Consider the following 27476-nt stretch of genomic DNA (forward strand, 5'->3'; position numbering starts at 1 on the left):
TGGACAGATTGTTTCCTATGGCTCAGACAGATGATAGACAGATTGTTTCCTATGGCTCAGACAGATGATAGACAGATTGTTTCCTATGGCTCAGACAGATGATAGACAGATTGTTTCCTATGGCTCAAACAGATGATAGACAGATTGTTTCCTATGGCTCAGACAGATGATAGACAGATTGTTTCCTATGGCTCAGACAGATAATAGACAGATTGTTTCCTATGGCTCAGACAGATGATAGACAGATTGTTTCCTATGGCTCAGACAGATGATAGACAGATTATTTCCTATGGCTCAGACAGATGATAGACAGATTGTTTCCTATGACTCAGACAGATGATAGACAGATTGTTTCCTATGGCTTAGACAGATGATAGACAGATTGTTTCCTATAGCTCAGACAGATGATAGACAGATTGTTTCCTATGGCTCAGACAGATGATAGACAGATTGTTTCCTATGGCTCAGACAGATGATAGACAGATTGTTTCCTATGGCTCAGACGGATGATAGACAGATTGTTTCCTATGGCTCAGACGGATAATAGACAGATTGTTTCCTATGGCTCAGACGGATGATAGACAGATTGTTTCCTATGGCTCAGACGGATGATAGACAGATTGTTTCCTATGGCTCAGACGGATGATAGACAGATTGTTTCCTATGGCTCAGACGGATGATAGACAGATTGTTTCCTATGGCTCAGACGGATGATAGACAGATTGTTTCCTATGGTTCAGACAGATGATAGACAGATTGTTTCCTACGGCTCAGACATGATAGACAGATTGTTTCCTATGGCTCAGACATGATAGACAGATTGTTTCCTATGGCTCAGACAGATGATAGACAGATTGCTTCCTTCATTGGAAATGCTGACATAATAAGCTACTTAATCAACTAGTCACTAATCAGGAATGTTTTAAACGAAGCCTACAAAAGCCATGACACGCGATTCTTGGCCATAGGCATACGCTATGCTGAGCCACATTACATGGTTTGTGGTATGCACTGAGTTAAGTCTTTTGTGAAACCTTGTGCTGTGATAAGTGCGTGTACAAAGTGTTACAATTTGTAGTGCTGGCTTATATGTGATTTTCTACCAAATTCACCGTTTTAGGGCTGTTCTTTTTTAGGGTTATATGCAATAATTTAGGGTATGTCAGCACAACATGACTCAAAACATGAGCAATGAATATAATCTCTAACTTGCTAAATTACAAATACCAAAGTATACCTTATTATAGGAAGTCTTCTGTCTTCTGGAAGCTCGTTAAACAGTATTCGCATCGCTTCCTGAACAACCGTTTTTATTGAATACGTGACAAGAATACCTTGTGAATTTCTACGTGGCGTGCAGAGACAGAATTTAGAAAGGCGTGCCATGGTTTGGGACACGTGCTTCGAAGCCTACAAAAGAGTTGATGGCCATAATAATATGTAACCGGCTGCATCCCACATAAAACTTCCTGTTATTGATATTATTTTTCTTTGCTTTGCTGATCGTGTACTTTTTATTGTCCCCAAACAATATAAGGTTTTGGAGAAGATGTTAATACAGTTAAACCTTTACTCAGCCTATTCATCATAGCGCTTGATCGCATGAACCAATTTGAGACAAATGTGCAAAAATGTAACAGCTCCAACGGTTTCCATAAATTGATGACTTCAAAAGTTACTGATGAGCCTTTAGCCAGCAGTAGTTGCGGTATAATGTTTGTAAATAACTTTATGGAAACCAACTATGTACCTTTAGTTAGCAGTAGCTGCGTTATAATGATTGTAAATAACTCTATGGAAACCAACCACGTACCTTTAGTTAGCAGTAGCTGCGTTATAATGATTGTAAATAACTCTATGAAAACTAACTACCGTAAAACCTCTAATTGAACACCATGGCGCTTTATTTTTCAACCCTTCTTCTGCAGTGGCGGTCAAATAGAGGCTGGCAAAGTGTTGTGTTTTTCAAATAACTCGTCAGGATTTTGGGAAGATAAATTTAGTTCTTTTTTGGGCGAAACGAATGTCGCCTATATTTTGCCCTCTTTTTCTGGTGGAGCGATATTTAACTCTTTGGATGCAATAAAACTGCTATTTTACCTTCAACTTGTCAAAGATCTCTTAATAAATATGCATTGAGAAACCGAAAAATTTCCGTAATAGTTGATAACTATTGCTTGCAATTAACCTGCGATGATATTATAGCCTGTGTCCTGCTTTGCAAATTTGTGAGAGCTTCTAAGTTTTATTTTTTTCTAAATTTGAAAACATATTTTTATTTTATATATATATTTAACATAAAAGCATTGCATAAAAGCCCATTGCACTCATTGATATTAATGCTACAATTTGCAGCCAAAACTAGATTTTTATGTGCAATAGAAGAGGAGTTATGAGCGTCGATCAATTGTAAGATCAGATTATCACAATGATGCTATCAAATAATATGCTATATATCTGCAAATTTGTAAGTTAGATAATGATAATCTATCAAATGCTACAAATATATATTTTTGAACAAGTGACATAAACAAACCATACTTATATTACATGCAGGAACAAAATTTAACGTTTTTAAAACAAAAATATTTCCATTATTTGAAAGGATAGCTGCATTTGGATGGTTGCTTTCGATGCAACGAACATTTTCTAAATGTCCAATACCTTCTACAATGTCATCTGACCTCAAATCTTCTTCTGCACTTTTACACAAAAGCAAAAGAGCAAAACTTTTACACATTGCATTTTAGTAACGCGTAAAGTTTTGCTCGCTAAATGTAACCTTTGGCCCAAAACTTGCAAACCGTTTTTATATACATTTAATTCGAAGTATCAAGATCGCATCAAACACGGAGCTACTATAACTCAGAGACAGTTATTAATTATTTATATGGTGTTGCTTTCAAATCTTTAACGAAAAAAAGCAAAAGGTTTTGGAGTTGGACAACGAGAGAATTGATTGTTATTAATGTAAACGATTCATTAGTAATACGATTTCGTGGACACTTTTCTACTGCTCACTTGATATTATGGGTTCATAAAGATCAAAGATAGTCAAAGTGGCAGTCAAATGGAGGTGGTGTTCAAATATAGGTTGGCGCTCCATTTTTTAACCCTTCTCTCATAGTGACGTTCAAATAGAGGTCACGTTCAAATAGAGGTGGCGTTTAATTAGAGGTTTTACGGTAAGTACTTTTAATCAGCAGTAGTTGCGGTATAATGCTTGTAAATGACTCTATGGAAACACAACAATGTAAGCAATAGTGCATGCAAAATAAAAACATCTTACATCAAAATTCCTTTCTTGAATCTGCAAAGGTCCATTTAGTCGGTTGGCCTATTTGACTGGAGGAGAACAATACAATATTAGACTATAATTTTAAAGGAAAGCGCGCATCCTTAATTCTTTAATCAAACAAGAAAATCTGAAACGCACATTTGTACAACCTTCTTTCAATATCATGATATAAACTATTATATTTTATTATCACACCTAATTCAGCATAGAGCTTACATGCAATTTGCCCAACTCTTTGATTTTGACTTGGTTTACCTTGATGTTTGAGGAGTTATCATCACAGGCGTTATGAAAATTTGTTGAGTTACATTACACAATCAGCTATTCTTGTCTGATGAACTGGCTAACAAGACTATAACAAGTATTAAGGTCTCAAGATATAAAAACGACATCTACCTTTTGATGATGGATTTGTTTATATGTAAATGGCGCAACTATGAATGAGAAATAGAATTATACCTGATACAAGGACCTTTTGTACCAGAAAACAAAAAACAAGGAAAATCTTTATTGTTGCTAGCACGTGTTTTAATCTGATTAGACTTGAAGCTTTTATTCAACCACAGTTTTGGCAAATACAAAATTATTATAGGCTAAATAGAATGCTACATGATACGTATTTAGTAATATATAATGTTCTACTTAAAACTCCAGAAAGAGTACGGTTAGACCAGAAGACAACACGTCGTTGAAACCAGAAGGTAACCACTGATTCTAACAAAGAGATAAACATGGTTGACAAAGTAAGATTTTGCAGCTTGTAGGGAAGAGTTTGATCTGTCGTGAATAGAGGTTGGCATCTCTTTGATGTTGGAGGTTCATGAATGAATGTAAAATATAGATTTAAAATATGAAAGCATGTAATATTGGCAAAGGCAACTAGCAAACATACCACAAGAGGTTTATCATCAAGATGCGCCAATTCGGCAAATGCTATAAGCCAAGAGAGTGGAATATCTTTGTGGTCCAAGAAGGAGAGCATTCCAAGGAAAGATTTTCGCGTCTCCTTAAGATCTTCTTCCTCATTAAGGCACTGTTGTATGCTTGTCTTTGCAATCGTCAATGTAGCCTTTGCTTCACTCGATTGCTCATGACGCAGTTTTTCACCAAAGTTTTGAAAAAACACATCTGGAGGATCCTAGAATTGATAGTGGCAAATGGAAAATTCGAGAAAATCTTTCATCAAGGCAAAATCAAGTAGGAGACCTTGGCTAACAGCCAGAGCTTGGTAAAACCAGTTTTATATGAGGATTTATGAGATTATAGAAGATTTATGTATGTTTAAGCCGGTAGAAATGCATCAAGTACATGTATGCTTAAAGGTTTCTGCACAGTTTAGAAAAGCATTGACTTTCTTAGATAAGTTTGTGTCGGTTTAAACTGGTTGCTATATGATTGGGGATACTTACTTCATATTGATATTCATATCACATACTTAGACAACATGTACTTACTACATGTCTTCACTGATAATATTAATAACATGTACTTACTACATGTCTCTACTGATAATATTAATAACATGTACTTACTACATGTCTTTACTGAAAATATTCATAACATGTACATACTACATGTCTTTACTGAAAATATTAATAACATGTACTTACTACATGTCTTTACTGAAAATATTCATAACATGTACTTACTACATGTCTTTACTGAAAATATTCATAACATGTACATACTACATGTCTTTACTGAAAATATTAATAACATGTACTTACTACATGTCTTTACTGAAAATATTCATAACATGTACTTACTACATGTCTTTACTGAAAATATTCATAACATGTACTTACTACATGTCTTTACTGAAAATATTCATAACATGTACTTACTACATGTCTTTACTGATAATATTAATAACATGTACTTACTACATGTCTTTACTGAAAATATTCATAACATGTACATACTACATGTCTTTACTGAAAATATTAATAACATGTACTTACTACATGTCTTTACTGAAAATATTCATAACATGTACTTACTACATGTCTTTACTGAAAATATTCATAACATGTACATACTACATGTCTTTACTGAAAATATTCATAACATGTCCATACTATAGGTCTTTGCTGATAATATTCATAACATGTACTTACAACATGTCTTTACTGATAATATTCACAGCATGTACTTACTACATGTCTTTACTGATAACATTCATAACATGTACTTACTACCTGTCTCTACTGATAATATTCATAACAAGTACTTACTACATGTTTCTACTGATAATATTCATAACATGCACTTACTACATGTCTCTACTGATAATATTCATAACAAGTACTTACTACATGTTTCTACTGATAACATTCATAACATGTACTTACTACATGTCTCTACTGATAATATTCATAACAAGTACTTACTACATGTTTCTACTGATAATATTCATAACATGCACTTACTACATGTCTTTACTGATAATATTCACAGCATGTACTTACTATATGTCTTTACTGATAATATTCATAACATGTACTTACTACAGGTCTCTACTGATAATATTCATAACAAGTACTTACTACATGTCTCTACTGATAATATTAATAACAAGTACCTACAACATGTCTTTACTGATAATATTCATAACAAGTACTTACTACATGTCTCTACTGATAATATTCATAACATGTACTTACTACATGTCTCTACTGATAATATTCATAGCATGTACTTACAACATGTCTCTTCTGGTAATATTCATAACATGTACTTACTACATGTCTTTACTGATAATATTCATAACATGTACATACTACATGTCTTTACTGATAATATTCATAACATGCACTTACTACATGTCTCTACTGACAATATTAATAGCAAATACTTACTACATGTCTCTACTGATAATGCTAATAAAAAGTACTTACTATATATCTGTAACTAAAGCAAAAACGATAATGAAAAACGACCAATTTACTTTCAACAAAAAGATGTACATTTATTACTATAATGCTAAGTCATTGCGCTTCTTTTTAACACAATAAGACAACTCCAACATCAGAATTTAATCAATTTATTAGTATAGGCTTTCGTGAGTAGTTTTGTGTCTGTTTAAAGGTTGACTTGCAACAAAATTCACATTACAGTTATTTGGTATCAAAAGATTCACCATGTCTTACTCTGTTGTGTTGTAGGTGTCAAATACGTGGAAATGGGATTACCAGCTCTTAAAGGCTCAAAAACGGAAAGCCGCCGTAGATTGGAATCTGTTTATTTATCTGACGTAGTCATTCCAGTTTGGTTATCGTCTTGTCACGTATGTTCTCACGTGAATTGAAAGGCCAATAAAAAGCTTAATGTAAAACTTATCGTAGCACTAGTTTGTGACAAACACCTCGGGTTTTACCGAAGACCCCGTATCAAATATAGATGCTCGCTACTTTACAGTTTTCTTTCGGCATTATTCAATCATCAAATCGTAATCTGATCACGTGACCCAATACTTTGCAAATAACTTTTGCAGCTCTTTTCGATTATTACAGGTAACCAACAGGCTCGTCATGAGTATCAGACAATGATATATACTCCTTCGAGATAGGGTTAAAAAGTTTAACGATTTTTTACGGTAAGTTATAAGATATCAGTGCTAAAAGTGACAGCATTACAATGGCGATAAAACAGACGCGTAAAAACAATAGACATGGTTTTATTGAATGCGTGAAGTATATTTGTGAAAATATTTCGACGAATGAGGTTGCATGAAAGTGTAAACAGAAACCATCCTGTAACAACTACGTCCCATTTGAGCCGTTTTGGAAAGCGAATCCAAACTAGTGCGGTCTCGTGTGGCTGCGATTAACTGTTCGTTTTTAAGCTTTTAAGAGCTTGTAATCACATTTCCACATATTTGGCACCTACAACACAACAGAGTAAGACATGGTGAATCTTATAATACCAAATAACTGTAATGTGAATTTTGTTGCAAGTCAATTTTTAAAAAGTGATTTCCGTGTGTAAACAGGACTGCAAAAGCAACATTTCATATTAATTTTGTTTTACTAGGAGTTTGGTTCTAACAAAAATTGCATAATTTATACAATCTGACATTTGTGATGAGACCTGTAAAAATTCTGTATCACGATAGCAAACTCAAAATACGCACCAAAACATTGTTGTATTTAGAATAGCCTGAAGTAAAAATTTAAACCACTGAACATAGGCATGTGGTAAACTTGCAAACTTTACCACACCAAAAGCAGGCAAAACACAAAACGGAAGTTTAAAATACGATGAAGATAGGAGCAGACAGAAACAATGTTGAATATAACGAACATAGAATAAACTATCCTGTAATATGTGACAGAATTAGATGTCGCGTACGCTTTGATAAGAGAAGAAAGCTTGTATGTACTCACCACAGATTCTATTAGCCCAGCAACAACCAACTTTATATCTTGTGGTAGATGAAGCGGCAGGTCTTCTGTAATTTTCTGTGCGAGCTCGATGACCAATTTTTCCGGGAATTCTTCAGAATGTTGCAGAAAGTAATCTTTGACATTACTGCAATTGAACCCTTTCATCTTCCCAGCATATTTTGGGAGAAAACGCGGCTGGCAGTCTGCTGTGCACAAAATAGTCCACTTGTGTGAAGAGATTTCTTCTTGTAAACCATCCAGACACTCTGAGATCAGCGTGTCTACACATTCGGAGTTCAGCTTACCCATGTCGAGTCGGACAAAGTTGCGATAATTTTGACTACTTCTGTCCATATGTCGAAAGAGGTTTAGAAGGTATTCAGAGAGATCGTACTCTCCATCAACCACAATCTCGCCATACTCCCACTTGATGGAACTAATGTCAAGGTCATCTGAGCTGTCCCTGCATAGTTCAAGGTCGAAAAATCGATGACTTGTTGTATTCGCGGGCTCACGCCACAATTTGCGTATCACTTGAAGGCAGGTCGCATGCTTCCCAATTCCTTGCTGACCTTAAAGCAAGTTGAAAAATCATGACGACAAAAACTTTTATAATATCAATGCATTCTATAAGAAAGCCTTTTCTCTGTGATAGAAGCACTTAGGAAAATAATGATTCTGCTACAAGTACAAACTTCAAAAAAACACTTTCTTCTCCCAAAAGATTGGTTGAAGCACCTTCACATGCCTAAGCTCTTCCGCATAACAGAAACAATAGCATGAAATTTTTGTATTGTATAACTTTACAATTAGCAAGAAGGATTTGAAATGCATGCAAGATTTAAGGGCCTAATAAAAACCTGGATTGTAGAACAACTTTATTACCTAATTAAAACAATTAAAATAGCAGAAACAACAATTATTACCAGTGATTGATGAGCTAAAAATGATCAACATAAGCTAATGTACAACACACTACTGTCTAAACAGTAACTTGCAGCACATGGCATGCCAATGATTTCCCTGCTCCTATTATAGAAATTAACAATTTATAACATGATAAATAAATAAAAACTAACTGTGTTTATCAATGATACAAAATGTCATATACTTCACTAAATAAGCCTAAAAAGGATTGGTAATCAAGCGGACAGAAGGTGAACCTTTACTACACTAGATAATAGTTAGTAAGGCAGCAAATGAATGAATTTTGAGAACATTATTGTCTATACTGCTGAGTGAAAGCCAGTGCTGACTAGTTACTTGAAAGTGGGTTCTGCGTACAAGATATAAAATACTGCATAATTAATAGCTCTCATGCACAACTGTACTTGCTGCAAGCAATGTGGTTGGTTGATCAGTATGGTTTTTATCGTTCAAGTTCATGCTGTTTGGTAGAAAGTAGTTCTTTGCCTTGTAGTTCTTTGCTTCATCGTTTGCTGTTCTTGCTCTGTTTTACAAAGCTTCGCTATGTGCTCTTTTTCCTCTCTCTAACACTAGAACGCAGTTGCTTATATAGCGAGTTTGTGTGTGCTAGTCCACTGGTTTTCCATGCAAGCTGTCTTTTGTAGCATTTGGCTATTCACAGAAAAGCTGTGCTCTGCAAATCATCACATTTTCTACCCCCAGACGCGTTACTAGTATTCAAATATTGGCTTACCAGCGGCAATAAGGCGATTATAGATTTAGCTTCAATGATGACAACTTAGTTATCATCATTGAAGCTAAACTTTACAGTAAAGGTTAACCTTACGGTAAAGGTTAACTTTACGTTGGAGGTAAACCTTACGTTGGAAGTAAATCATATGTTGGAGGTAAACCTTACCTAAGATTACAATGCTTAGTTGTTTTAATAATGCGGGTTGTTAGGGTGAGTCTAATGTCCCAACTAGGGGTCGACACCATAGCAGACTCCGAGACCATAAATAGAGGCATCGAAGACTCTCCAACTATGTCCCAAAATTTGGTATCATTGGGCATGCCGATATATTTTCAAGGCCTTAAAGCTTTTTCGATCACCTCATAACTTGTCTCATATATAATTCAATACAACACATGATCTTTCAACCAAGAAGGATTCCTCAAAGTGTGCCCTGGGCGTTCAGGAGGCAAAATTTGTTCCTCCCAGAACAAGCCGAGATTATCAAAATGCTGATCGAGTGCAGCATCTGCTGATGCTAGATCCTCCTTAGCACTGATTTTCTCTTCCATATCATTGTGAGAATCGTTACTTGGCTGGGCGACATCTGAGCTAGTCCTTTCGCTTCTCAGCTGTCCAGCTAGATCAGATACCAGCGTTACCAGTTTGAGATGATATTCATTGACAGTTCCTTGGCCAGCAACTTTGTAAGTGCTGTTGTCAAAAACCATTCTGATATTGTATGGCCCATCAAACTTGGGTACAAGTTTTGGGTGAAATCCATTTTGCCTTCGTTTGTTTTGCACTAAAACCAGATTACTTTACTTGAAGATTGCATCCTTCTGATCAGGTGGTCTAGGAGGTAGCATTTGTTGAGTGCAACACAAATGGTAAGCAGAATTTAACTGATTTTGTATACCTGAGGCATAGTCACTCTGTGCGGTCTCATCTACATCACGTGTACCACCTATTAACTTGTCAAATAGCCTACACTATTGCCCAGCATCAAATAATTTGACATTTCCTCTGTTGCTGTATGTGGGGTTGCTCTGAAGGCTTTCATGATCTGTGGCAGCATAACGTCGCAATTTTCTTGAGCTTTCATCCGACTGAGTAAAAAACAGTGGAGGGAATTGCTCAAAGTCCCATTGCTACGCTTTACCGCTCCATTAGATTAGGGGTGATATGCCCGTGTTCGAGCTTTAGTGATCTTCCAAATAGCGCAGAGTTATGTCATAAAATTACTCTCAAACTGTGTTCTTAGGCCACAGTGCAGCTCTTCTGGCAAGTAAAAGTAGCAAGACCCGGCTAACTAAAGCAGTGATTTTTAACCAATGTGCCGTGTCGCACTGGTGTCCTGTAAGTGATCGTCAGGTGTGCCGTGAAAATTTATCTGATGTCACTTTTTTAAAATTTAAAATTTTTTTAAAACATTTATTAATCATTTTCTGTGAATATTATGTAAATGCCCGATGTTCGTGCTGTAATGACTGGGAGTGTAATTTAATATTCATCCGTTTGACAACATGTAGCTGATTGCCTCGTTCCTTCGGAAGACTTAATGATGCACGTGAGAGGTCGTGGTGACAGTCATGGAAGTTTTAAAAAAAGACAACTGCAAACTCCGAATTGGGCTCTCTACATGATTTTGACCTGGATAAAGGCCCTAGTATGAGTGGTGGGAAAAATAAAGCAATGACAGTGAGCTCAAGGCAATATAGTGAAAGCTATTTTTCGTATGGACTTACTTTCACCAGGGATGAGACGACACTTACTCCATTATGCCTGATGTGTAACGGGAAACTATCCAACAGTGCCATGGTGCTGAGCAAGCTTAAACTCCATCTTCTAACAAAACACTCGTCGCTTAAAAAAACAGACTGACTATGTTGTTCGCCAGGGTATAAATACAAAAAACAGGCAACCTTTAGGAGAAAAACCACAAAGGTAAATGAGAAAGCACTAAAAGCTTGTTACCTAGTAGTCAAACATGCTGCTAAATCAAAAAAGCCGCACACTGTGGCAGAGACATTAATACCACCTGCCTGTATAGCCATTGTCAACAAAATGCTTGGCCCCGACGCTGTTAAAGACACAGTTAAAGTCCTGCTTTCTGATAACACAATTACCAGACGTATTGGTGCCATGTCTACAGACATCGAAAGCCATGTTTTGAAAAAGATGCGCCTCAGTATGAGATTTGCGTTGCAAGTGGAGGAGTCTATGGATATTAGCGGAACTTTTCAGCTTTTGACTAATGTGCATTTTGTGGATAGAGATGTCATTAGAGAACACTTCTTATTTTGCAAAGCACTGCCAAAAAAACAACTAAAGGAGAAATCTTTTGGGTCACATCGCAATATCTGGGCCATGAAGGACTTATGTGGCAAATTGTTCAAGTGTTTGCACTGATGGAGCTGCACCAAAGGCTTTGTGAGCAGAGTGAAGGAAAGAAACACCAACCTGATTGTTACACACTGTTTTTTGCATCGTGAGGCCCTCGTCGCTAAGAATTTACCAGCAGAACTGGTTTTTGTGTTGGATGATGTGGTGCACATAGTAAACTTTGTAACAAGACCTCTGAAAACCTGTATATTCATGTGTGAGAAAATGGCAGCGAAGCATAAGATGCAGCGGAGCATAATCTTCTTGAGCTTTCATTCGACTGAGTAAAAGACAGTGAAGGGAATCGCCCAAAGTCCCATTGCTACGCTTTACCACTTCATTAGATTAGGGGTGATATGCCCGTGTGCGAGCTTTGGCAATCTTCCACATGGCGCAGAGCTCTGTCATAAATTACTCTCAAACTGTGTTCTTAGGCCACTGTGCAGCTCGTCTGTCAAGTCAAAGTAGCAAAAGACCCAGCTAACTAAAGCAGTGATTTTCAACCAATGTGTCGCGTTGCACTAGTGTTCCGTAAGTGATCGTCAGGTGTGCCGTGAGAAATTATCTAATGTCACTTTTTTTAAATTTTAAATTTTTCAAAACATTTATTAATCATTTTCTGTGAATATTATGTAAATGCCCGATGTTCGTGCTGTAATGACTGGAAGTGTAATTTAATATTCATCCGTTTGGCAACATGTAGCTGATTGCCTCGTTCCTCCGAAAGTGTGACGATTTCGAAAATCATCATACTTATTGCTCCATACGGAGGTCCGATGGTTTTCACGTGGTAAGGTGCTGGCCCGTGTGTATGAGCTGCAAAAAGAACTTGAAATGTTTCTGACAACTGAGAGGTCTGATTACTCAAATTTGTTTTTAAGTGATGAGTGGTATGCATAGCTGGCATACCTGGCTGATAAATTTGATCATCTGAATGAACTGAACACAAGGATGCAGCGCTGAAATGAAAACCTGCTTACAAGCACAGATAAAATAAATGGATTCCATTTAAAAGACCACCTCTGGCAACAACATGTGCTACAAACCTGGAAATGTTGCCACTCACAGAGAAACAGCAAAGTTCCACTGCGGCACTGTGTGAGGTAATATGTGAAAATTTGAAACGTTTTGAGCAGAAGTGTCATTTTATCTCTCTTCAGCCTCCACTGAATGGTTTGACTGGGTTAGATACCCATACAGCTCAGCATCAGTTGTTGGAAAGAACATGACTTTACAAGAGCAAGAGGAACTAACTGAACTGAAACAGGATCGGGTTTTAAAACTAAGATTTGCTGATCTTCCCTTGGACAGTTTCTGGTTGACTGCTGCCAAGAAATTTTACATTGTGGCCAACAAAGCTGTTCTGACATTGCTCCCATTTTACACAAGCTGAGCTGAGCTTTTCAAGGCTAACTTCTATAAAAACTAAAAACCAAGAAAGACTGAGAGCTGTTGAAGAAGAGCTTCGTGTGTGTCTTTCTTTTATTCCGGCCAAGATATCGGCTTTGTGTTCATCTAAACAGACCCAGGTTTTACACTGGCTGAGTATAAACAAATTAAGAAATTACATTGTAATTGAATATACTATTCAGAGTGTCATTTTATAACATTTTTGGTTAGCGGTGTGTTGCAAAATTTTTCCAATGTAAAAAATGTTCCCTCGCTCAAAAAAGGTTAAAAAACACTGATCTAAAGCGTCAGTGATTACAGGCACAGTAGCATCTGGTGGAGGTATAGCGTTTTGCCAATGAGTGAAATAGTCTGCCAACGCTAGAATCTATCTGCTTCACTGAGCGGTCAAAGGTTGGATCCCACTAAGTCGATAGCCACCTTTTGCAAAAAAAGCGATCAACCCAGAGATGTCCATGACTTCAAGAATGATGCAGACCACCGGGCTTTGCTCACTGGCATACCTTGCAGCTGTTCATCAGAAGTCGAACATCAGAAGTCCTGGCCTGTATCACGTCAATCTAAGTCTTCGGAGAGTACTCATTATTTCAACATGAGAAAGGGTATGCGTGTCCCACACTATCTGCTTATCCATGTTCATAGGACAAAGTACCACCTCCCAAGATCTTTTACTAACGAATATACGAGTTGATTCCAGCAGTTGATTTTCTCTTATTCACATTAAAGAGAGTGAAGTGCTAAGCTTTCGTAATTCTGTACTGTCAAGGTTAATTATGACTGGATTCAGGGATTGTTGATTTTCGACAAAATTGTAAATATTTGCAATATCACTTGGGACCAGCTGCACCTGACGCAATTCATCAGAGGTAGGCATACCCGAAGGTTGTTTGTGCTGCAGCATGTAAGCTACTGGCGAATGATGGCTGCCATCTATTTGTCAATTGGTAAAGCAATCTAAAGTTGTCTGCTCCTGATCACTCTGGCTGCCATCACCAGTGCTGGAATTTTTCTACCATGCAACAACCGTCACCATTAGTTAGAATTACGCTGGCAGCTTGTTAGGGCTCTAATCCTCACTTAACTAATAGTTCACCGTCTATATTCACAACTTGATGGGTGCACTTGCCATCCAATAAATTGTCAGTAGTTTTGTCAACTTCTCGCCAGCGATCCTAGCACACAGGGTTTTCGTTTCGTGCCCTCACTGATAGTTCATTTTGAATTTGGTCTTAGCTTGGCCTTTCACAGAGTTTTGCAACCTTGTCACATTGGATGCAATCATGGCATGACTTCTTTAATAATCCATTAGCATTTCCATATTTGCTCCTTGATCAAAGTTTTATGGTAAATGTGAGTTCACTAAAGATCTACCACCTTGCCAATTGGGCAAAAGGCATAGTCCTTTTTGCATAACCATAAAAGTGAAAAATGATCAGTATGAATTATAAATCCTTTACCATATTTGACAACGGCTAACCATTCTCTCCTAATTACACAATAGTTTTGCTGAACAGGTGACAAAGCACAAATAAAATAAGATTGCACCAATCCCATTGAAGGCTAGTTCACACTGTATTGTCGTAACTCTGCGACTTTGATGCCAAAATACTTCAGTGATCGTCTGCGATAACAATGTTTCCACTATAATAAACACATGCCATTGTTTGCTTCTATTTTCATTTTGCTTTTTAATTTTGTCCGAAGCAAAGGTACCTTTTTCTTGTCGTGTGCTCAAATCAAATAGTAGTCTTGCAGTGACTATGACAAACGTAAATATATAACGTCATTCGCGATAGCGATTTACTATTGCCGAAAGAGTTCACATTGTACAGGCTAGTGTCGATGCTCGGCAAATTATTGGGAATGTTTGACAGCTGCAAAACTTCCCGATGTATTCGCATTTTTTCATCGATGACATCAGTTCACGATGCCCATAGACGACGATGAACGCCAAAAGTACAATGGCAATATAGTGTGAACCAGACTTAAGAGAAGCATCTGCATTCAAAATATATTCAAGAGCTGGATTTAGCTGGATTTAGCTGGATTTAGCTGGATTTAGCTGGATTTAGATAACCCAAAATTGGTGCAGTCAGTAACGGCTGCTTCAGTGTGTTGAAAGCTGTATAGCAATACTCAGCCCATTAAAACTTGGTGGTTTTACCAATTAGCTTTGTCAGTGGTCGAGCTTTGCTGGCAAACTCCTGGACACACTGATGATAGTAACCAACAGTCACAAGAAAAGACGGTAGTTCAGTCATATTTTTAGAGATGGCCAATTAGCAACAGCAGATGTAAGTAAACATTATATGCAACAGTAAAAGTTGCCTTTTACTGAATAATTAATAACTATTATGCCCAACTGTAGGCTACTTGTTGCAAGCAATGTGACTGATTGATCAGTATGGTTTGTATCGTTCAAGCTTGTGCTGTTCTGTAAAATGTAGTTCTTTGCTACATCATTTGCTGTTCTTGCTGTGTTTACAAAGCTTCGCTCTGTGCTCTTTTTTTCTCTCTCTGAAGCTGGAGCATAGTTGCTTATGTAGCGAGTTTTGTGTGCTAGTCCATAGGCTTTTCATGCAAGCTGGCTTTTAAAGCACTTCGCTATTCACAGGAAAGCAGAGCTTTGTAAATCAATCTCAATACGCTAACCTGAAAGATGTTTAATGATCCAAGTACTTAAATTATCTGTTGTAAGTGCGAGCTACTAAAGTGAGGAGCTGCTGTTAAATAGATTTGAAGTAAAAGAACATCAAGCTGCAGAGCTACTAGTTGCATATACACTAGTGAAGCATTAACTGGGTTGTTCTAACAACAGCAGTATTTGTTCAATGCTATAAAAAGCCATCTTGATTTTTTATCATTTCATCACAAAAATAATAAAATACCAAAAGTAATTAGCATGTTAGCAGCGTGTTAAAAACTTGTTGGTTGTTGGCGATATGTTGGCAGCATATTTGTGGAATATTGGCTAGTGATGGTGTTTTGGTGGTATGTAGATGGCATTTTGGTTGTATGTTGTAAATATAATTGAAATGTATCCTATAGAAAATAAGTTATCTAGTATAACTTTGTCTTTCTTCATTACTAGATTAAGATGTTGACTATAATTTATAATTTAAGTTAAAACTATTTTTAGAGCCCTTATCAGTCTTCTCTGCCTCAGTCTTATCCCTCTCTACCCACACAGTTGCTCTTCTGTCAAAAATGCTTAATTTTCTTCTCTCCTTAAATATTCTTCTTGTGTTTGACAGACAAAATTAGAGTCAAGTTTTGGTCATCTTTCTTGGGTACCTTCTCTCTCATATTTATGAATAGCAAGTCTTCTGCACATACTTGGTATTCTCCCTTACCTTGGGTCTATGTTGATGAAATTATTTTAATGCAATTATTGCACTCCGGTGCTTGACGTTCTGCTGACTACAGACATGTACATATCCACCAAAGCTGCGCTTGTTGTTACGGTCAGAAGAGCTAGAAGAGTATAGTGATAGAAGCTCAAAACTTCTTGCGCAACTTGACTTTGATTTCGAGAATTCTTTTCTCACAGTTCTTTATTTCTCTAAAACTTTACACCTCATAAATTTCTAGTCTCTGTTCAATTTTATGAGCTTTGTTCTTCATTAAATCATCCGACTCTTCTCGGTCATTGACTACCAGCTCTTGCTTATGCCACCGCATCATGGCTTCCTATATCCATTTACCTCTATTACCACTCAACATCATTTCTGACAGATAAACCTATAAAGTGTGACTGATACTGTCTTCGAGTCATTTTCAAAACAACTCACTTTGAAGCACTAAACTACAAAATTTATATCTCTATGTGTTGCATGTACTCTGAATGCGTTATATAGTCTATTTGTGCTGCCAGTAGGCCGAATTTATGTTCTTTCTGTAACCAACTTTAAAAATGCTTTTCCAATTTTGTCCTAAATTATTAGGTGTCAATTTCCCACAAACAAACTTTTGCACATACCACCTTCCCAACTTCTTTTCTTAAGCAACAGAGCAGTTTTGTTACCTGTTAATAAGATGACAGGACACTTTTTCGCCTTTTCCAAACAGTCTTTGTAGTCGTTGGTTTGTATAAATCCCCTCTTGTTTGGAGGACATCTCCGTGTACGTGGTGGAACTACTACAACAATAAAACAAAAGGCATTGAATCAGAACATGTTGTTATTACACTGATTCATGTCTGTAAAGAGTGCCTAATTAGTAATGTTCATCAAAACAACTATGAGATACATTTCATACTTTCATATTTAAAATTTGTTTAAACTGTCAACAATGTTTTTAGAACAACAAATCAAAAATGCAAACTCCTTTAACAACCCACATTCCTTTTAGGTTACATAATATAAATATTATAAACATCAAACACAGAAAATACTTTAAAGGTTTGTGTGACCTTCACTTTCCTCCACTAGAACAAGAGTCGTGCATGAGTACAATACATATATTTCTGCTTAGTTCATCAAGGTGTACAAAAAAGAATCAAGTAACAGGCAATGAACAAGCCCAGAACAGCTCTGCTTTTCTACACAAATGTTCGAGCTTATATAGCTAGTAAGCTCTGCCTCCGTTCTACTTGGCTGGACCCGGCATGGTTCTGGCTTGGTTGAAATCCAACCTCATTAACACGCCTGACTGAACACAGCTTGGCTCGGCTTAATTAGCCCTATGCTCAGCTCTCACTGGGACCATATTCCACAACACTCTCTCCCCATTGGTGACCATGGTCTCCAATCTAAACCTTGGGAGAGAGCCTACGGTAGCCACGTAGCAGACCTCTTCCTCTCCTGTCAGGATTCTGTCCAAGTCCTCCACATCCGTGTCTGAGGCAGCTGCCCCAGGGCAGCTCGCGCCAGCCTTGGTGGCCGCCTTCTCTCACTCCCGATCTCCCTGGTATGGTGCCACACCGACTGGCTTCGGTGCACTTAGGGCTTTCTCAACTTCTTTCCAGCTCCTGGTGACTGAAGCCAATAATTCTTGCAAAGACGCATCACATGCATCATCCAAGTTCTTCAACAAACTGAGGGCGTCCGGGGTGAGCAAGTGCTCCAACAGAAAGGTCCTGGTAGCGGCCGTGAAAACTACCTGGTTGTCCTCTTGTCCCACCTCTGGGTTGTTTGCCGGTGACTCCATCGAGTAGCACACCCCGTACTGGTCTTGCCTTCTAGTAGTCCGGGCCGGCCTTGGGTTGTGGCAGACAGGTTCCAATAAAGTCTCCGGTGTCGGAGCCATTCCGGTCTCCTCCGGGTTTGATTTTGGTTCTCCCGGAACCTCTTCTAGTGGGACCAGATTGGCTTCTACCGAACTTGGAGCGTCCTTGGCATCCCCTGGTGTTCTCCTTCCTCTGGTCTGGCCGGGTTTTCTCCCAGAGTTACCTCTTGTCCTTGCTTTTCAGCAGCCTCCAGCAGCAACCTTTACCAGTTGGGAGGGGCGGCATTATCGGCACAGGGTCCACTCTGGCCTCTTCCTGCCTTTTCTCCGGCCTGCTGTGTCGAGCTCCCTTCATGTTGAAACCCCCTCCTTGGCTTCAGAGTAGCTGGGGCCTGTCCCAACCTTTCTGGGCAAGCATGATAGGGTTTTAGCCTTCCTTCGCTCTGGATGGAAGACTGGCCCTGTCGTTCCGCCAGATATGTGTGGTTCCCCCAGGCCTTCAGGACCTGGTATGGTCCATGAACTTCGACTGCAGCTTGGGATTTTCTCCTCATCTCCAACGTTTGTTTGTGAGCCATACCCAGTCGCCTGGGGTGTACAGCGATGGCTCTTTCCTGTCTTGTTGCCGCACTTGCATCTGGCTTTACCGTAGTGCCTTGTGCACTGTCTGCAGTCTTCGCTGCACCTCCAGAGCGTGCTCGTGGGCAAGAAAGAACTCGGTCGATGGAAGGTGGCTTTCCAGCTGATCTGGCAACCTCAGCTACGGTCCCAACATTAGCATGTTGGCCGTTTCTCCAGTCGCGGAGTGGGGAGTGCCTCTGTATGCCCTCATCAGCTGGGGGAGCAGTAGGTCCCAGTCATCCTGTCCCCGAGCCAGGAGCAGCGCCCTCAAAGAGTCTCCGGGTCCTCGGTTACTCCGCTCCACGATTCCATTTGCCTGTGGATGATACAGAGCCATGTGGGTCATTCCCACATTCCAGAGTTGGCACAGTTCGGCCATCAGTTGGCTCTCGAACTGCGACCCCTGGTTCGTGTGGATCTGCTCATGCAATCCCAGGTAGCAGAAGACCCGCTCATCCAGTGCGTTGGCGACCACCGGGGCCATGGCGTCAGGTAGTGCCAATGCGTCCTGCCACCAGGTGAAGTGGTCGGTGAAAACCAGTACCCACTCGTTCTCCCTTGGCGTGACAGGAAATGGTCCCACCAGATCTACGGCCACCTTATGCCAGGTTCGTCCTGCATAGAGCCTATTTTTTCCTCCGGCCGCCTTTGTCTTTCATGCTTTGTGGCCTGGCACACCTCGCAACTCTTGATGAGCCGTCTGACTGTGGACGTCAGTTTGGGCCAGTACCACGTCAGTTGGAGGTGACCTATCATCTTTCCCACCCCAGAGTGAGCCAGGGCGTGCGTTTGCCACACCGTGGTTTCCCGCATGGCCAGGGGGCAGATGGCACACCATCTGGCGTGGGCCTGCGGGGCCATGCGTGCTTCCAGCACGCCGTCCTGCCGTATGCGCAGAGAGCCCCGCATGTGAGGCAGGATGTCCAGCTCTCCGCTCCCGACCTCCAGGTGTTCTGCTGGCACCTCCTCTCCTGTGGCGATGGCTCAGTACATGATGGCCACTGGTCTCTTTCCGGTAGCCTGTGTCCTTGCCAGTTTGCCTTTTGGTCCTTTCACTCCTGGTGGGGCTGATAGCCCCTCGAAGAAACCTCCGGCACCCAGGTTCAATCCTCCCACTGTTGGGGCAGTAGTCCCGTGCAAGTTTCCAGCCGGCCACCTAGGGTATGCGACGTTGCCCAGGGTCGATCCCGCTCTATCAAAGGCAGGAGTCCCATTCAGGCAACTGGTCGATACCCTGCTAACTACCCTTGTTCCCTTGCCAGCTCCTTCCGTGAGGGGCCTCCGTCCCTTTGTTCAATGCTTGCGCATTGCCGGCAGTTCTCGCAGGTTTGCCTGCTCAATCTATCTGCATTCTCGTGGCGAGTCCCTGACCAGTGCTCCAGGATGTAGCTAAACTCCGCCAAGATCTCAAGTCACTGAGCTACTTGGTTTGAGGGTTCCCTCCTACTGCATAGCCACTGGAGTGACGCGTGGTCCGTCTGTAGGAGGAACTCCTGGCTATACAGATACGGCCGAAAGTGTTTGACCGCCTTCACTACCGCAAGTAGCTCCCGTCGAGTGACGCAGTAATTGTAGAAGATGAGGGTCTTGCTGTAGTAGGCAATGATTCTCTCGCAGCCCTCCTGTACTTAGGACAGTACGGCCCCTACTCCACATTTGCTGGAATCTGTGTCCAGGATGTACTGCCTCCAAGGATCCGAATAGCCCAAGATCGGGGCGGTGCTGATGCTCTCCTTCAGCGTATTGAAAGTGGCCTGTTCTCCCTCCACCCATTTCCAGGGCTCTCCCTTTGCAGTCAGTCGATGCAAGAGGTGCTATAGTGGCGAACTCCAGGATATATTGTCAGTAGTAGCCGATCGCCCTGAGGAATCCTTGGAGTTCCCTCACTCCGCACAGACTCGGCCACTTTGCTACTGCCTCCACCTTGTCAGGGTCTGTAGAAACTCCGTCCTGGCTTACTATGTGACCCAGGTAGCAGACCTGGGATTGCAACAGCTTGCACTTGGAGGGCTTCAGCTTTAGTCCGGCCTTGTGGAGTCTCTGGAAGACCTCCTCCAGCCGATGTAGGTGCATATCAAAATCTGGGTCGATGACGATAATATCATCCAGATATGACAGCAGCGTTCTCCAGTGGAGGCCATGTAGAACGTCAGTCCTAAAGGCAATATCTTCCACTTCAACAGCCCAGATCGTGTCGAGAAAGCCGACTTCTCCTGCGCCTCTGCATTCAGGGGTACCTGCCAATACCCGCTTACCTGGTCGAGCGTGGTAAAATAGCGACTGCCGGACAGGGCATCCAGGCTGTCGTCAATCCTGGGTAGCAGGTAGGCATCCTGCTCCGCGATGGTGTTGAGACGCCGGTAGTCAATGCAGAAGCACCACTTCCCGTCCTTCTTCCAGACCAACACCACGGGGGAGCTCCAAGCTCCTTCGGCTGGCTCAATAAATCCTCGTTTGAGCAGATCCTGGACCTGCCTCTCGGCCTCTGCCTCCTTCTCCGGTCCGAGTCTGTGAGGGGGTTTTCGGATTGGCCGAGTGCCCTCCTTAAGTGGAATAGAATGTTTCACCTCCGAGGTCCTTCCCACGTCGTCATCAAACACGGTGACATACCGACGCAGCAAGGTTGCCAACCTTGACGTTTGTCCCATGTCCTCACAGTTTGGCCGGGCTGCCTAGAACAATTCTTAGAGGTGAGCCGGCACTCCATTCATTGAAATCGGACAAGCGTCACGCAGTAAGGGATCGTCCTCCTCGACCTGCGGGGTCTCCACTCCCGTGTACGTGCCGATAGTGGCTCTGGACCGGAAAGTCAACGACCGCTCCGTAGTGTTCATGCAGCAGGTGATGACTTATTCCTTGGGCACTGGCTGGTTCAGGCTACTAGCTACGGGAGGTCCGTTGGAAAATCCCTCGATTAGTCCCATGGGGCAATAGTTCCGCGTGGTGATGCGACAGTGTAGCGCCATCTCTGTCTGGGCGGGAACCACTACCCCCCTTATCACCTGTACTTTGCTCTGTAGCAGCCGTCCATGCCAGTCTGTGCAGACTAGCTGTCTGCCATCTACTCGAAGCACTGGTTGCTCAAACTCGAGAGCGCAGTGATGGGTCACGAAGAACGGCATTCTGAGGATGGCATCCTCGCTCAGTCGGCTCACTACGAAAACTTCCTCTGTCTTCACATCCCTCAAACGGATAGTAAGACGAATTATCCCGTAGAAGGAGAGCCGTGTTCTGTCAGCCAATAGTGGCTGTCATTCTCCTCGAGTCGGTCCCGCACGGCTCCTGGCAATCGATCAAATACTTGTTTATTTATCAGATTGATGGTACATCCGGTGTCCAGCAGGAACTGGATGGGCCACCCCTCCACTTTTCCTAGGAGGAAATAGCTGGTGGAGTGAGGTCGGCTGAGGGCTCTCGCCCTAATGGTATCCTCCAGGACATCCTCCGTGAGGCCTGGAAGGCTTCCTTTTGGTGGTGGAGTGAGTTCAGTACCTCGGGCCGTCCCACATCTGGAGCAAATCTGCTGCTTCCGTGATTGCCACCTCCAAGGCGGAGAAGGGGTCGGCCCTGTCGCTTTTATAAGCAACCTCACTTAAATACATGTTGTTGTAATGCTGTTTGGCTTTGATAGAGATATGTTTTCCATATACTTGAATCAGTGTGGCAGATGAAGTTGGCATTAAAAACCATTTAATCTTGTTGCAGACAGCTTTTGAGAAAGAGAGCATGTCAATCCACGGAGATTCCCGCAATAAACGCCAATCAATCTGTCATCAATCAGACTTACACCAAATGGTAGTAGAAGGTCAACAAAGATGTTTACATGGACAATTGCCTAAGCCTACACGTGACAAAATCTTTACAGACATTACCTTATACTGAAACCCAAACCTACATCAGGACCCAGGACTAAGGCGAACTAAAGACCTCCGCTGAACTCGCATAACAGAAACCGCACTTCTCTGCTTCCAGGGTCCATCTCCGCTTTCAGGGTCACGACAAGCATGACAAACAGATGACGAACAGATTTTGCAACCCCATTTCAATATTCTTATTTTAAAACCCTTTTGCGTCAGTCTGATGCTAGCCAATAGAATTACAAGATATTTTTAACCAGCTATATATACAGAATATTTACCATTATTATAAAAGCGAGAAGTTTATCATTTTTCTATAGAGATCAGATCCAGTATCCAGTAACTTTGGAAGCACACTCGCTGGCACAAATACATTTATATCTATATTTTCACTTGTGCACTCTCAGACTTTTTACCAGAGCTATTCACTGTTCAGACAAGTAACTCTTTGTGTGACATAGCCTAAAGACAGAGTTGCTTTTCTAGAGTGGTGGGAATATCCTTTTACATTTTTTATGCTATGCCTTGCAACAATTTTAGTATATCTTGTACATTTTGTTCTCTGTTTTAATAGATAAAATTTGATATATGGGCACATGCCACCAACCTTCTCTGGTTTTGTTATTTGGCATAGTGAGCAGTTAAAAATCTTCCCTTAGCCTGCTTAGCTAAAATGATTGACTAGTTCTATATGAAAAATATCACAGGGCTCAGCGTTGCCTCACAAACTAACCTGCATGACTTGAACTCAGTTTGCTGGAATTTTAAGTCTAGACATTACACCTAGAACCCAGATTTGCTCTTCAGCACTACATGTTCAAAACTTAACCAATTGGGCGCATGACAATTGAGCAAAACAACTCTATTGGTGTGGCGGAGACAAATCTGAAGTGAAATCTTATTACACTTTTAAGGCAGGCTTCCGACTGTCCGGTCCAGTGGGGATGGTTCTCAGTGTCCGGGGCGGAGGGGATTTGGGGGTCACCCTCATGCGTTTCGAGTTACGTCCCTACCGTTCGCACAGAGGGGCGTAGGCTGTGTCCGGAACATGGGGGTTGTCCAGACTGGTTTTACCCAAAGACTGGTAATAATTCCGTGTCACCACAGGCCCTTCCTGTGCACAAACTTCCCTTGGCCTAGTCCTTGCTGGTTGAGACCAGCCATCAGCCGTCGTCGAGTCCCGCGATATCCTATTGTATTTCCGTGTTTGTTTGGCCTTGGCACAGCCAGTAGTCGGAGCTACTGCTGTGGCCGTCTTTTGTTTCCCGAAGCCGGTTTGGTGTGGCAAGGGCAATTCTTCTGTACATGCCCCGGTTGGTCACATCCCCAGCAAAGAGTAACTGGCTGGATCCTTTTCTCAGCTAAGGTGCGCACCTGCTTCTGGAGCAATTCCACCTTGTCCGTGAGGGTTTATACCAGCCGGGCTAGTCATCCTATAACATCGGTCTTGGCCGAGTTCACCTGGTCAGAGGTTCTTCCCTCCAGAGCTCGCACCAAAGATCCGGGGGGTCTACACTTGCCTCCTTGAATCTGGATGTAGTCATTTACGGCTCGTACAGTGTTTGTCAGCGTGGGCGTAGGTACGGCCAACAGATGTCTCTGCAGGGCAGGGTCCCTTAGCGAGCTGCAGAAGGTCTCCATAGCCATGATATTCCGGTGGCGATTCGGCAGGTCCCCGTACGCAATGCGCACCAACCTCTCAACCTCCATAGCATGCTCCTGCAGCATCGTCCCTTCCTCTCGTCTAAGGGCGTTGCGCTGGCTCAGCGCCTGCCTGGCGGATAGCCCGAACCTTGCCCGGAGGGCATTAAAAATGGCCTCCTGGTCCTCGGCCAGCCCACAGTCATCAGCCTGGTCGCAAAGTGCTTCCCGGAGGTGCAATAGGGTTGCCCTTACTGTCCACTGGTTGGCGTCGGCTACCTCTATGAAGCGAACAATAAAGTATTCCATATTTCTTTTCCCAGTATACTGGGAGTCCTGAAGCGTGGCACCGGTTCCTGAGCTCTCGGCATCAGTCATACCCGCTCTAGTGCTTCGACTAGTCGGTTGGGTCCCGGGTCAGCGCTACTGGCTCTCCTATTGGCCATGTCTGGCTTCCAGTAGGTTTCTGCTCTCCTTCCAGAGCAGTGCCTCTACTGTGTCAGTGGCTGCTGGCTCTTTTCTGGGTTTCTTCTCGTAGGAAGTTCTTCTAGTAGAAACACAACGCTTCCTTAGGCAAGCCATGCCGGATCCCCTAGTAGGTTTCTGCTCCTGGAGCAGTGCATCTACCGGGTCCAATTGGTAGGCTTTCCACAGCTCTTCCTGGGTTTCTTCTGGTAGGAGGTTCTTCCAGTAGGAGCTTGCTGCCTCCTCAGATAAGTCCTTTTAGTAGGTTTTTGCTCCCAGAGCAGTGCATCTACTAAATCCGATCCTGTAGGGCTTTCCACAGCTCTCTCTGGGTTTCTTCCAGTAAAAAGTGCTTCCAGTAGGAGTGGTGTTGCCGTTTTTCAGGCAGCCCAGTTCATCTAGAGTCCAGTGATCCAGATGCGAGTCCTGTGGTGGAGTTCTTAGGATCGTTACCAATCCCACTGCTGCCACCAGTGTAAAGGTTTGTGCGACCTTCACTTTCCTCCACTAGAACAAGAGTCATGAGTACAATGAGTACAATACATATATTTCTGCTTAGTTCATCAAGGTGTACAAAAAAGAATCAAGTAACAATGAACAGGCCCAGAACAGCTCTGCTCTTCTACACAAATGTTCGAGCTTATATAGCTAGTAAGCTCCGCCTCCGTTCTACTTGGCTGGACCCGGCATGGCTCTGGCTTGGCTAAACTCCGACCTCATTAACACGCCTGACTGAACACAGCTTGGCTCGGTTTAACTCAGTCCTATGCTCAGCTCTCAGTGGACCACATTCCACCACAATACTAATAAGAATAGATATCTGGCCTGCACATAACATCAAAGCAAATAACAACAAGTCTACAACGGGCATTAACAAGCCCGTTTTACTTGTGTCTATCGATTATTCAAACATCAAACTATCGACTATCGAAATTCTTCATTGTTATAAATAGCTTAAATAGCAATAGAATGTCATTTGAATGGTTTAAATTAAAAAAAAAGTGTCAGTACTTTGAATAAGGTTTCAATATTAGAAGCTAAAATGATATTTTGCCCCACTTGTGCTGTAAGTGTTCCAGTAATCGACAGTCAGAAACAGATAGGGTGAGAAAACTTGTCTGCTCAGGTTCATCATGTCATATAAATCAAATTGTCATTGTCAAATTAAAAATTAGTTTGAAAGTTATTAAAAGGCTTTATGAGTGTTCATCAGTTTTCAATGAAACACTATGAAGCAATGCATTATATGAATGATTTGTGCCAATGCATAGTTTGGCAAAAAAAACTTTTAAAATGTATATTGCTACAAAAGAAAAAACTGTTTGACAGGAGCAGAAAACAAACTCACTTGAGAGTTTTGTTGTCTCTGAAGAAGATGTTGTTGTCAATGTCTGAGCCTCCCTACCTGTCAACAAAATATTGACAAGTTCAAGGATCAACTGTGGCACTTTCAGAAGTCTACACAGCCTGTTCATAAAAATACTTCCTCACTAGAAAACTAGCCGAATCATTCAAAGATTAACAAAACACCTACCAGATGTTGTTGGCGTTGGAGCAGTTGTCATTAATGGTGCATGAGGACTTGTGCCTACAATCAACATACAACCAAGTTTACATAACAATTACTAAACAGAAAGTTACAAGGGTCCCACACAATGATTGCATACTTCCATATATGTATGTCTCGAGTTGAGGGTTTGTACGTAAGTGTAAGTATATCATATAGCAGTGTACATCTTATATGCACTATAATTCGCAATAAGAGGGCATCCCGTGTCGAGAACCCCAAGATGAACAAAACACCTACCAGAGGTTGTCGGTGTTGAAGCAGTTGTCATTCCTGATGCATGAGGACTTGTGTCTAGAGTTGGAGCAGTTGTTATTACTGATGCATGAGCACTTGTGCCTGCAATCATCACATCAACGGATTTACATAGCAATTACTAAAAGTTGGGTTCCACACAATGGTTGCATACTTCTACATGTCTAGTGTTGAAGGTTTGTATGTGTGTGCATGTAGATCATATAGTAGTGTACATATTTTATACAATATAATTCGAAAAAATGTGTCACATACAGAGAGGGCCAAAATGAACAAAATACCTACCAGAGGTTGTTGCCGTTGAAGTAGTTGTCATTCCTGATGCATGAGCACTTGTGACTACAATCACCATATCACCAAGTTTATGCTACAGTATTTTATAAGTACTTAACACATTGTGTGTGGACACATGCGTATGAGAGTCTGGAAAAGCATTTGTTTATGTGTGGGTTTGTCTGTGCATGTAGCGAGTTTGTGAATCGCCTGGTGTAACAGATCTCCAAGTGGTGATGTGCATGATTGTATGTGCCATGATTAGTCCAAAATTATTTTTCACATGTAGTGAGAAACAAAATAGTAAGCAAGACAAAACAAAAAAACAAAATCAAAATAGTAAGAAAAACAAGAGTGAAACATAGCGTGAGAGAGGGGGAGAAACTTGGAGTATGAGAGGGAAGGAGAGAGAAGGGGAGGGAGAGTGGGAGAGAGAGGGAGAGAAACAGGGAGATAAAGAAAAATAGGGAGAGAGAGGGAGAGAGAGAAAGAGGGAAAGAGAGGGAGAGAAAGA

General features: G+C 41.4%; 1 protein-coding gene across 1 annotated transcript in view; it reads right to left on the bottom strand.

Moving 5' to 3' along the window:
• Nucleotides 1–26721, bottom strand: part of LOC137389967 (uncharacterized) — a 58797-nt gene extending 32076 nt beyond the window's left edge. Inside the window, exons 1-7 of the mRNA XM_068076168.1 lie at nt 26675–26721; nt 26398–26455; nt 26216–26268; nt 17142–17255; nt 7684–8255; nt 4191–4436; nt 1238–1410 (exon numbers count right to left, since the gene is read on the bottom strand). Of these exons, the coding sequence (XP_067932269.1) occupies nt 1238–1410; nt 4191–4436; nt 7684–8255; nt 17142–17255; nt 26216–26268; nt 26398–26455; nt 26675–26705 (1247 nt within the window). The 5' untranslated portion in view covers nt 26706–26721. The remainder of the gene's footprint in view (nt 1–1237; nt 1411–4190; nt 4437–7683; nt 8256–17141; nt 17256–26215; nt 26269–26397; nt 26456–26674) is intronic.
• Between the last annotated feature and the right edge of the window lie 755 nt (nt 26722–27476).

The sequence above is a fragment of the Watersipora subatra genome, chromosome 3 (genome assembly GCF_963576615.1).
Source record: "Watersipora subatra chromosome 3, tzWatSuba1.1, whole genome shotgun sequence".
Taxonomy (NCBI): domain Eukaryota; kingdom Metazoa; phylum Bryozoa; class Gymnolaemata; order Cheilostomatida; family Watersiporidae; genus Watersipora; species Watersipora subatra.